General features: G+C 41.5%; 1 protein-coding gene across 4 annotated transcripts; it reads left to right on the top strand.

The window, feature by feature from the left end:
* The first annotated feature begins 863 nt into the window (after positions 1-863).
* Positions 864-11,261, top strand: cap1 (CAP, adenylate cyclase-associated protein 1 (yeast)). Of its 4 annotated transcripts, XM_086062327.1 has the most exons (14): positions 2,001-2,221; positions 2,317-2,370; positions 4,826-4,930; positions 5,077-5,177; positions 5,321-5,398; positions 5,474-5,617; positions 5,712-5,797; positions 6,475-6,580; positions 6,665-6,860; positions 8,017-8,201; positions 8,293-8,416; positions 8,605-8,687; positions 8,773-8,916; positions 10,190-11,261. In XM_086062327.1, the coding sequence occupies exons 1-14, from the start codon at positions 2,161-2,163 to the stop codon at positions 10,271-10,273; spliced, it is 1,551 nt and encodes a 516-aa protein (XP_085918453.1). In that variant the 5' UTR covers positions 2,001-2,160; the 3' UTR covers positions 10,274-11,261. The 4 variants fall into 4 exon arrangements, with proteins under 4 accessions (XP_085918456.1, XP_085918454.1, XP_085918455.1 ...); XM_086062330.1 differs by lacking the exons at positions 2,001-2,221; positions 2,317-2,370 and adding an exon at positions 864-1,018; XM_086062328.1 differs by lacking the exons at positions 2,001-2,221; positions 2,317-2,370 and adding an exon at positions 1,544-1,566.
* Positions 11,262-11,289: the final 28 nt, after the last annotated feature.

The following is an 11,289-nucleotide window of genomic DNA, read 5'->3' as shown; positions in this document are numbered from 1 at the left end:
CGCATTGTGAGGAAATTATTTTCTCATTAAATAAATGTCAAATGTTATTTGTGACCTTTCCAAACAGTCAAAATAATGACAAAACATCTTTAACCCGTGTCCACTCCAGGTTTCACTTGCCTGGTTCTAATCGGTTTTATTCTTGTGGAACAGCTTTGCCAAATTGAGAGATTACAAATAGATTTTTAAAAAAGATATCCGCTTTTCGTGACAGTTTGAAAGATTGTGTATTGCAAGTAGCTGCAATAGTGCATTATGGGAAATGTGGGGGTTTACAGTTTAAAGCTTTAATCCTAATATAATGATGTAAAGTCATTTAGCTTCAGGTAAATTCAACAAGGTAATAATATAGAACAGGTGTCTTTTTATCAAGTGTATTATTAGCATGAATACATGTTACAGAAATTAAACCAAGGACATTTGTTTATACATACATTTATTTTTCAAAACTTGAAAACATTTGAATGTAATCTTTAGATGCAAGAAAAGTTCCAGGATATTTGGCATAAATGTCACACCCAAATTCCAAATGTCAAGTATTCTTCTTGAATGTGGGCCACACCATTCACCAGCATGTTTACGAAGAGATCCTATGATGTCACAATGCCTGAGCATCTGACAGTTCCTGGCCAAGAAGAACTTTGACTGCTGCAGCAACCTCCCGTCTCACATGATCTGAAAACTCAATTTACAAGAATGATGCTGTCATGCACATGATGACTTAATTTGCATTTAGAACAATACGTGCTTCCTAGAGAGCGCGGCACTGTCATGAAACACTAGAAAGGCGTGTTATTATATTTCCGTTTTTCTCCCTTTTCCCCTTTCCGTGTGCGACTCGCGAGCCTTATATGGCAAAGGAACGGGTCGCGAGAACTAGGGCGGAAACGAAGCGCGGTGACAGCTGGGTAAGTTCATCCAGGAAGAGAAAAAGACCAAGCTCGGGCTGCCCCGCTTAGGCTACACAAACCGACGTCCGAATCAACGAGAGAGTGACCACTTGACCCGTTTTTGGCAGGTAAGCTCGCATTTATTGCACTTGCAGTGATTTTACGGTTGTATCTTAAAGCATTTCAAAGTCTACCGTAAAACCCAACGGAGCGCCGCCTCATCATTCAGAAATCATTGCAATCAGTGGGACGCTAACACACCCGGTTAGCCGATGTTGCTAATACTACCGCAGCATCGTTTAATATTTACATATTTGAATAATCTCAACTGTTTGCTCATATTAGTCGAGTAAAGCAAATAAATGTGAGCTTTAATTTTTATGTGTGTATCTTAAGCGAAAGAAACCATGGCATAATCGAGCTAACACTGGGAGGGCGTGTTAGCGACGAGAACCAGGAAATGCCGAAATGAGGCGAAAGCTGCAAAGGGGGAAGGCGTTGAATAGCCAGACATATTATGTAAGAGCTTTACGGTACTTAACTGTACGCACAAGCGGTGTGTACACCCTCTTTAAATAAAACGCCGGTTACGGTTGCTACTTTGCGGCGTCCCAATGCTGCTTTTCGTCATCCCACTGCGCCATGTCGAAAAGGGACCTTTCCGTATCGAGGCAAAGTTGCGTACGATTTATCTTTTACAACATATCAATGAGTTGTTGTACTTTATGGAGAGGTTATTCTAGCATTTGTGAGGCGTGCCTGAACTTGCCGAAGATGCAGATTCCACAAGCCCACTGCCAGCCATACGGGTTTCCTAGCAGTGCTCCACCTTCATATCAGCATGAATTGTAAATAAATCATTTGACGATTTGAAGTGCATTGTTGCATTGACTGAAGGCAATACGCGATCTTTGTTTGCGTGCTGCACATCGGAAGTGAGGTCGATCGGCATTTGCTTGGCTCACGCTTTCAACAAACACGTTTTGTGTCACATAAAAAACACCATAAAGAAATGGCGTGTTGCCAACGTCATGCACTTTAAAGAGTTTCGTATGCTGTTGCGATCGGCAAAGCGGACAAAGAACCCCGGCTAATGAATTGGGGTATGTTATCTTTCGAAAGCGTTTCAAACGAATAGTGCTAGTTTTTAACCAACAGCTACTCTTCTGGTTATGTCGAATTAGCGTGTTTTTAAAGACATTACAGCATCATATTGGTTGCACCAGGTAGTACTTTCTAACTAATTACACATCGACAAAAACCCGCAACCATGCTGAAAATATATTTTGATAAAGTTTCCATGTTTGTGCGAAGCATAGGCGCCTTCAAAGGTGAGCTCAGATTTTTGTGATGGAATATCCGATTTTCCGATGGCAACCGGAACGCACCTTATTGTGAAGTCTCACTGCCCCTGAACCTCTCACAGGCTTTCTTCCCGCTGCATGGTGGTGCTCTTTGACAACAAACTTCTCCCACAGATGTACGTAGGTCTCTAATCTACAGGCTAGGCTAGAGTCATATATTAGAAGATTTAAGTGTTTATTGTATGAACTCCACAAAAAAAGTCATCAGTTGCAAATGGTGTCTTTTATAAATGGTCATATTTCAAATATAACATTGAAACTTTTACAGAGCTAAATGTGAATGTAACAGACGTATGTGTTGCATTTTTTAATTCTTGGTTTTTAAATTGAAATGTCCAAATATAATACTTTTGAGAAACTTTGTATTAGAATTTCTTAAATTCGACCTTGGTCACATTTACAACCACATAGCTTGGGGATCTTATTGCTACCAAACAATGCAAAATGCCATACAGGCATGACATGGCACTGTTAGATTACCTGCATATGGAACACACTTAAAGCACTTGAACGCAAGCTTACGCAACCCATTTAGGAAGACGGAACGGTACTCGTAGGCATAGATTCTTTATCACCTGCGAATAATTGATATTGCTTCATCTTACTGAAGAGTGACAAGTATGTCTATTCTTCCCTTAGGTGGTGCGCACACCAAAAGGACCAGCACAATGTCTATAGAGCGCCGGACGTTGACGTCACGCATCCCACAATGCACTGCACCAAATGTAAACAACGCCATTTTGGCAGGATAGAAAACTTGTCGCTAGTTTGAGGAAATGCCCTACTTTGACATTGGTAGACCCGGCCGCCCTGCCACGGAGCCTTGTCGGTGTCCCTTCCTGCGGCAATGACCCTCGCGTTTCATTTTCTAAACCCTCAATTTCATTGGCTGACCAAGCTGCCGAGATAATTAGCTTTTCATTGTAATATAATTTTGCCAATAGGTCTTAAAAGCAGCGGGTTTAACTTGACGCCAGTAAGCATTAAAATCCCACCTGCTCCGGCAGCAGCCACCCTGCTGGGTGCTGTGGGCGGCCTGCCACTGCGCACACCGGACCGCCCTGCCCGTAGCATATAATTGATGATTAGGCCATGCAAGTTAAGGTACACATGGGCTGTAGCCTTCCATGCCTGTGTATGATCGCAAGGACTACCCATTGTAGTTCTCGCCAATTGCCTTTGCGGTAGTTGTAAAAATTAGTTATGTAATGTCCATTGTCCCAAGCTGTCCAGCTTCCACGTATATCTCACAAAGTCCTTTTCATCAAAGTGAGATGTGAATCCATTTGGATGGAATGCTGACTAATGAACACTCATTTTATCACTGCTTTCCATTGTAAATCCTTGGCCTGCCGCCACTCCTATCCTGCCAGCATGGCTGTATAAACAAATGCACATGGGGATCAGTCACGTGATGTCCGGAGTTCTATTGAATTGAGGCTGAAAACGTGTTAACAATTCTTAGTACTGCATGTTTTTAAGTTATAGTGCTATATTTCATATTAAACAATTTTTGTTGAATCTGGGGAGGGTGGAATAGGTGAAAGACTTTATTTTAATTTTATTTTTTTAAGCGTTTTGTGGTGTAGCGTAGTCATGGCTTGAATTAAATTTAGTATTGCAAGGCACCACTCTTGTTAACAATTTGAGTTGCGGCTCCCGTCATCAAATGCTGCTTACGCCAGCAAATGTAGAAGTTTAAAACTCCCTTCAGTTGCAAATGCTTTTATTGGCACCACAAGGCAATTAGGTCACGGGTATTAGTGGTGAGTGTCCTTCCTTAATCTAATTATATCTCCAAGCCTGGCTCAGAAATGAATTTGCTGCTCCGTCTAAATAAGCGGCGCTCTAAAAAGGGCGAAGGTGAGGAGCCCGGCCCATTTACTCGGCAACCATAGTTCTACAAGTGTGGACATCTGTCCATCCAGATGTGCCAAAACCCTCATTTTGAAAGAGGTGGTTGCAGTTGTAGGTTTAAATTGTTGTCCGGTTACAGCAGTCGTAAAGTTGGTCTTTCTCACTGTCAGTACGTCAGAAACGGGTTGATCATGTCTTTACAATTTGAAGACAATAGCAAGAACAAATTAACTTGTTTTAAACGTGTAATGGTGCTAACCTTTGGCTGCAAAGGACTTTCATAACACACCTGGAGTCTGCTATCTACCTGTGCATACCTTTTCTCAAGTCCTGACATGCTTCCCTTTACTTGCATTCAGTTTTTTTTTATTATCAAGACTGAACATGTCTGTTAGCAGATTTAGTTCTTTTTTAAAATTTAGTTAAAAAAAGGAATAATAATGCTATAGTGACCTAAATCAAGCGGTATGTCTTTACAAAATCTCCTCCAATGTAAGAACTGCCTCTGTTGGCTCGTTATTGTGGCTTATAAAATGCTGCGACTCCATCATTTTTGATGCACTGGTGAATTCACTTAAGAGCCTTTGAATGACGAAATTATTTTTAACCAATGGTGATGTTGACGAGCTCCAGGCTGGGTTTTTAAGCATAACTCCATATTGGTGTCACCTCGCCCCGATTGGGAGACCTTCCTAATCGCTTCTAATCCCATAGGTATGGCAGAGCTGGCGAATCTGGTGCAGCGGCTGGAGTTGGCCGTGGGCCGTCTGGAGGCAATGTCGAGCCCCGGTGGCAGCAACGAAGAGTCTGCTGGGGGAGGTAATATGAAGAGATTTGCGGTACATCGTTCGTTTTCAGTATAATGTCGTTTTTTTTTAATATAAAGTATGAGGTTCAGATTTGTAGTTGAACAAGATGGAACAATTGTAATGATGTGTCTTACGAGTTGTTTATTTTTGTTCCAGCTGTGTCAGCCGCCGTTGAAGCCTTTGATGAGATCATCAGGGGTCCTTTGAATCAATATTACAGCCAGAGCAAGAAGATAGGGGGCGATGTCCTGAAACATGTACGTAACCGTTTATGAATTGGAGGTACTTGAATTGTCAATCGTTCCCTGTTATTACTGACAGCATCTTGACAAATATTATGAGCGCACCCAAATGCTTTCCTAAAAAAGTATTTGAAATCTTGTCCCTGTCGTCCTCTCAGGCAGACATGATCAAGCGGGCATTCGCCACTCAGAGACAAGTCATTGTGACGGCCTCCACTTCCCAGAAGCCCTCTGATGTATGCCACATTGAAAAAAGCAGCTGATATTCGTAGACTATTAGTTTTTCATGCCAGTTTTTTTTGTTTGTCCAGGCTGTTTTGGCCAACCTCATGCAGCCGATATCCTCCGAGGTGGAGCAGGTGCAGGCATTGCGCGAGAAGAACCGCACATCCCCACATTTCAACCACCTCTCCGCCGTCAGCGAGAGCGTGCCCGCCCTCGGATGGATCGCCGTGGTGAGCTCACCCCCCCCCCCCCCCCCAGCTGCGTGTTTTGTGTCTCATCCAAAATGAGTGTGAGGTTGTCAAAAAAATGTTCTCTCCATTCTAGTCCCCAAAGCCAGGCCCGTATGTTAAAGAGATGCAGGATGCAGCCATGTTCTACACCAACCGTGTGCTCAAGGAGTACAAGGACAAGTAAAGAAATCTTCATTTTGTTCTCCTAACAGATCAGATTTTTTGCTCAAATGCTTTTTTGCAGTTACTGCAAATGTGTTGGTCTGCTAAGCAAAGCACCGAGGGATTTTCCTTCCTCGGTGCTCTTTTTTTAAGAGTCAGCGTAAACTCGGGCAGACACGGGTTGCGTTTCCTGTTGAAACATGATTTGTAGGTTTTAGGAAAAGGAACCTTTCACCCTGAAATGTGCACCGATTGATGTCATACTGATAAGGTTTTAAAAAATTGATTACATTAGCTACCATAAAACCACTGCATGTCCTGATGAGGTAGACGGAAGTTGTTTTTTGTTTTGTTTTTAAACATGGCTTTTACCGACTCGTCAAGTGGGGCGATAACTGATATTTGGAGCCGATACTCCTCTACAGTGAAAGTGAATAATGATCTAAAATGTTCTACCAGCATTTCGTCTCTGCTGTGTGAAAATCACTTATGTCAGTTAAAAGTTTTTTTTTTTTTTTTAAGTTTTTGGGTTGTCTGCATTCAGTTTCATCCCAAAAATGTAAAAACACAAAAATGGACACCATTTGTTGAATTGAAGGGGCCACAGCCTCGCTCCTGCCCGTCCTAATGTGCATAAACTAAACTAAAATAGTTGAAAACGGCAATTCTTATCATATTTCCTGTTATGTTCAAAGGGACAAGATGCACATTGATTGGGTGCGATCCTACTTGGCAATCTGGACCGAGTTGCAGAATTACATCAAGCAACACCACACCACCGGTCTGTCCTGGAGCACGACTGTAAGCGCCCCGCGTGTTAAATTATTACCACAAAGTGTGTGCTTTCGGCGGACGGGTTCCAAAACATTCTGATTTCCTGTCCAGGGCCCAGTGGCTTCGGCCGGTGCCTCTGCAGCCCCGGCCAGCAAGCCCGGCGGCAGCGCTCCCCCGCCCCCACCCCCTCCTGGACCGCCACCTCCTCCCATGGACCTCGGCGGCTCCTCTGGACATGGCGACAGTGACTGCGTTGAACGGAATGCCTTGTTTGATTCCATCAACAAGGGGTCCGACATCACCAAGGGTAAGGTACCAAATGGACCTGGTGCGAACATAAGATGATCATGAGGATAAATTAAATTTTACGCTCTACTGTACACGCAGTCACAAATTGTTTGGGGTATTCCGCTTCAGGGTGACATTTCAAGATGAACCCAAAATGTACACTTCAAGGTAAACGTAATTGGCAAATTGGATGGATGAGTCCAACTGTTTACAATGTCAGTAGCTTTTTTTTTTTCAACTTCTTCTTCGTCAAGAATGGCAAAATTCAATGAATCGGCCGATGAATTTCCAATGATGTGCACTCCTGTGCCTTTGTGTTATTCTTTTAATCATTCTGTATGTGTTGCAACCTTCCACATGATGACACTAAGCTCAGTGGCCACTTCCTTTTGAGAACATCCTGTTTGAGGCCTGACAACCGCAAGGTGTTGCGAAGTGTCATCTTGCTCTCACCGTGGCCAAAGACGCAAATCTCAATTATGATTCGACCACAATCCATCGAGACATGGACCAAATGTATGTTGTGAATTTTGTCGTTCAGTTCCTTGGACAACAGCCAGTTGTGCAAAAAGTATTGAAACATCAGTTTGACATGCATTCATAAATGTGGAGAAGGTACGTTTAAATTCATTGGTGAAGGTTTAGTGCATTTTTGGTTCATCCTGAAATTGTCACCCAAAAGATGAATATGCCCAAATTTTATGAGTAGAGTGTAGGGTCATTTTTCTGCCACTAGATGGCATAATTGGTGACAACTCGGTGCATTATTCTTTTCATATTGAGAGCTATCTAATTTTTAACATGAAGTAACTTTTTAAATTGGCCCCAGTCTCCACAAATATATGCATTATTATTGCATTTATTACTGCTCAATTTTGACGAGAGCGTGTCTGCTGCGTTGCGACTGGAATTCCCCCAGTACATGCTTTCCAAGTAAGGAAGCGGTCATTAACAGCGGTTTACAAAAAATAATAATAATAATGGCGTTAAAGGAGCTTTAAATTAACTCAAAATGAACGCACACATTTTGACACCCTTAATTAATAATAATTTAAAAATAAGTACATGCTGTGCTTATCCTGCCAACAAACACTTTCCTGTTCCCTCTTGACATGTCATTGTGTTCACCCTCTAATAAACCTTTTCTCATCAATGTCCTCATTTTCCTTTTCCAGGCCTCAGACATGTCCAGGATGAAGAGAAGACCCACAAGAATCCCGGCCTGAGAGCTCCAAATACTTCAGTGCGCACCGGACCAAAACCCTTCACTAGCCCTTCCCCCCGAGCCACTACATCAGCCGCCCCAGCACGTAGCACGCAGCCCCCCGTTTTTGAGCTGGATGGCAAGAAGTGGAAAGTGGTACGTTAACTCGGCCCTCGCCGTAACCCGTTTGTGTTGAGTGAGCAAGGCCGGTCCTGATTTTGTGTGTGTGTGCGCGTGCGCTCTGCAGGAGAACCAAGAAGGTGCCCACGGACTGGTGATCAGCGAAACTGAGCTCAAGCAAGTGGTTTACGCTTTCAAGTGTAACGGCAGCACTCTGCAGGTCAAAGGCAAACTCAACTCCATCACTATCGGTAAGTAACAAGTGGCCCAACTTCTTTTTTTTTTTTTTTGTTATATGTGTTTGATTATTATTATTAATAATTTAATTGTAATTATTATTTATTATTAATTTAATTATTATTATATTTTTTAACTTGTAGACTGGACTTGTTTCTAAATATGAACAAGTTGAACCCCTTATGTTGCATTTTGCCATCAGATAACTGTAAGAAAATTGGCCTGGTGTTTGACGATGTCGTCGGCATCGTTGACATCATCAACTCCAGGGATGTCAAAATCCAGGTGTGTACAACACGCAACGTCTTAGTCGAGCATTTGATGGATTGAATTAGATTTTTTTTAAATGAGCGCGTGCCGTCCTGTGCAGGTTTTAGGTCGCGTTCCCATCATCTCCATCAACAAGACTGACGGTTGCCACGTGTACCTGAGCCGAAACTCGCTGGGCTGCGAGATCGTCAGCGCCAAGAGCTCAGAGATGAACATCCTGGTGCCCGGCAAGGATGGCGAATTTGTGAGTATCCCACAGTACGAATTTGGTAGATCAGATGGATCAGGGTTCCCAAAAGTCGTGAAATTGATTTTGCTAAAATTAAGGCCTTAAATAGCATTGAGACGATAAATATGTTGAGAGGTAGGGGTCAGGCGATTAAAAATGTTCAATTGTAATTAATCGCATGACTTCAATAGTTAGTTACCTCACTTATTAATCGCAAATTTTATATCCATTCTAAATAACTCATGATTAATCATAAATTTTATATCTGTTCTAAAAGTACGATAAAATGTTTTTTTCCCTCCAAGTTTTCATACTCTTGTTAACATAAAAGTGGCAAAATGTCAAACTAATAGAAATATAGCTGCATCTTTTAGTCATTGACACATACATTTCATAAAATTGAGTTAAAATTAAAAAGATGTACTGTACTGTAAAAAAAAACGTTTTTCTGCCACTAGATGGCATAATTGCATTTGTAAGACAGTGACAGCTCAGTGCATTTTTGTTTTCATATTAAGAGCTATCTAATCTTTAACATGAAGTCACTTGTGAAATTCTGCATATTTTTAAAATACAACTTGACCCCATTCTCTACAAATATATGCATTATCATTAAATGTATTACTGCTAAATTTTGACGTGCACGTGTCTGCTGCATTGCGGTTGGAAAAGTACAGGTTTTCCAAGTCATTAATTGCACGTTAAAAATTGTTTTTGTGGCATTAAAAGAACTTTGAATTAACTCAAAAGTCACACACTTATTTTGACAACCCTAGTTGAGAGGCATGGAAAAATTAAAATACAATGGTTGTTCATGCTTTATTTTACATATGTTGTGTAAAAGTCACTACAACACCATTTAGCAGTAACTAATGTGATAATTATTTAAGAAAAATGTAATGTTCCTGTCATCAATGTCCAACATGTAACACTAATGCCACCCCACACCCCTTTAACTGTTACTTGCTATAAAATTACTGTATAAATTAACAGATACAACCACATTTGTATTTGGTAACCATAGTTGCCCACTTATTTTAATTAAGAGTAAGAAAGCCGTAAACAATATTTTATTGTACATTTTGAACAGATAAAACGTGATTAATCATGAGTTTATGAGAATCTTGATTATTTACGATAAAAAAAAATAATAATATATATATATAAGAAACTGTCAGTCCTAATATATAAGTATATGCACATTTAAGTAGTTTTAAGTTGCGTTAAATTGGATTTGGTGATACCTGCAGAAACCTGTTATTCAATGACGTATCGCTGTCCTCCATAGTCGGAGTTCCCGGTTCCTGAGCAGTTCAAGACGATCTGGGACGGCGCCAAGCTTGTTACCACAGTAACAGACATCACGGCATAGAAGGGCAGCATGCCACGCGGCCGCCTTTTCTTGACACCCCACCCGCCCTCTCCCCCATTTCGCCAAGCCCACCTGACTGACGACCCGCTCTCGCCAGCTAACCCACTCGCTGTAGAGTCGAGAATCAAACGTCATGCGTTTGCGCACAACTCTTCTCCCCGGCCAATCACAGCTTTAGCTGTTCCTTCCCACAGCCAATGAGGACTGCTTATCCGAAGCATTCCTCCAGCCAATCAGCAGGGAGCACTTTGCCAATTGCATCTGTATATTATAGATCCGGATAATGCTGTACTCAATTAGCCGTCATAGTTAAAATGGATATCGTCTCTGGCCACAATTATCAAGATGCTTCATGCACTAATTATCTTAATGGCTAGAAGGGCTTTTTTTCTTTTTCTTTTCCAAAAGTTACGGTGTGGTAGGTTTCTGCTCCTTATGCAATTCCATGAAGCACTTGTTAACAAATCGTTTCCACATTGCACATTAACTAAAAATATTAACGGCGGTTGTGTATATTGAATATTCAACACGATTAGGTGTAAAATCCGCTTGCGTATGTTCAGGCATCTAATGCAATGAAAGTTTTCATCTCGGTGATCTGTCTTGAATAGTTTCAATGCAACTAGATCATAATGAGTTCTTGTATACACATTCCCGAGGATTAGACATTCCATGGAAAGAAGCATGTAAAGAAAAAGTGCAGCGATGAGCAATGTTGAACCTGCCTGGCAGTGGTGGGCTCGTGCGGTTTCTTAAATGGAAAAGTGGCTGGTGAAAATAACCACCTGTAGCTGTTAAGGCCTTACTTGATTGACTACTTGTTCCTAAACCATGGCCGCACCCTTTTGTTTCATCAGCGCTCTGAAGCTGCGCATTGTCTTTTATATCGTCTTTTCTTTTTCCTCTTCTCTTTTGTGGGGAGGGAGTTGGTTTCACATTCAGATTTCTGCTCATTAGTACTGGAGACATCATTAAAATGTTGCAATAACATTCTTGTTTTTTTTTTAATTTGGAAA

Source organism: Leptonotus elevatus, chromosome 19 (genome assembly GCF_054856555.1).
Source record: "Leptonotus elevatus isolate MCC_2025b chromosome 19, RoL_Lele_1.0, whole genome shotgun sequence".
Taxonomy (NCBI): domain Eukaryota; kingdom Metazoa; phylum Chordata; class Actinopteri; order Syngnathiformes; family Syngnathidae; genus Leptonotus; species Leptonotus elevatus.
Note: the sequence above shows the minus strand (reverse complement) of the source record. Positions and strands in the feature narration are given on the sequence as shown.

Bases quoted from the DNA above. Each gene is read 5' to 3' on its own strand.
- cap1 (XM_086062327.1), top strand. From the start codon at position 2,161: ATGCTGAAAATATATTTTGATAAAGTTTCCATGTTTGTGCGAAGCATA. The intron at 4,931-5,076 runs GTAATATGAAGA...TTTTTGTTCCAG, and splicing joins CGAAGAGTCTGCTGGGGGAG to CTGTGTCAGCCGCCGTTGAA. The intron at 8,917-10,189 runs GTGAGTATCCCA...TGTCCTCCATAG, and splicing joins CCGGCAAGGATGGCGAATTT to TCGGAGTTCCCGGTTCCTGA.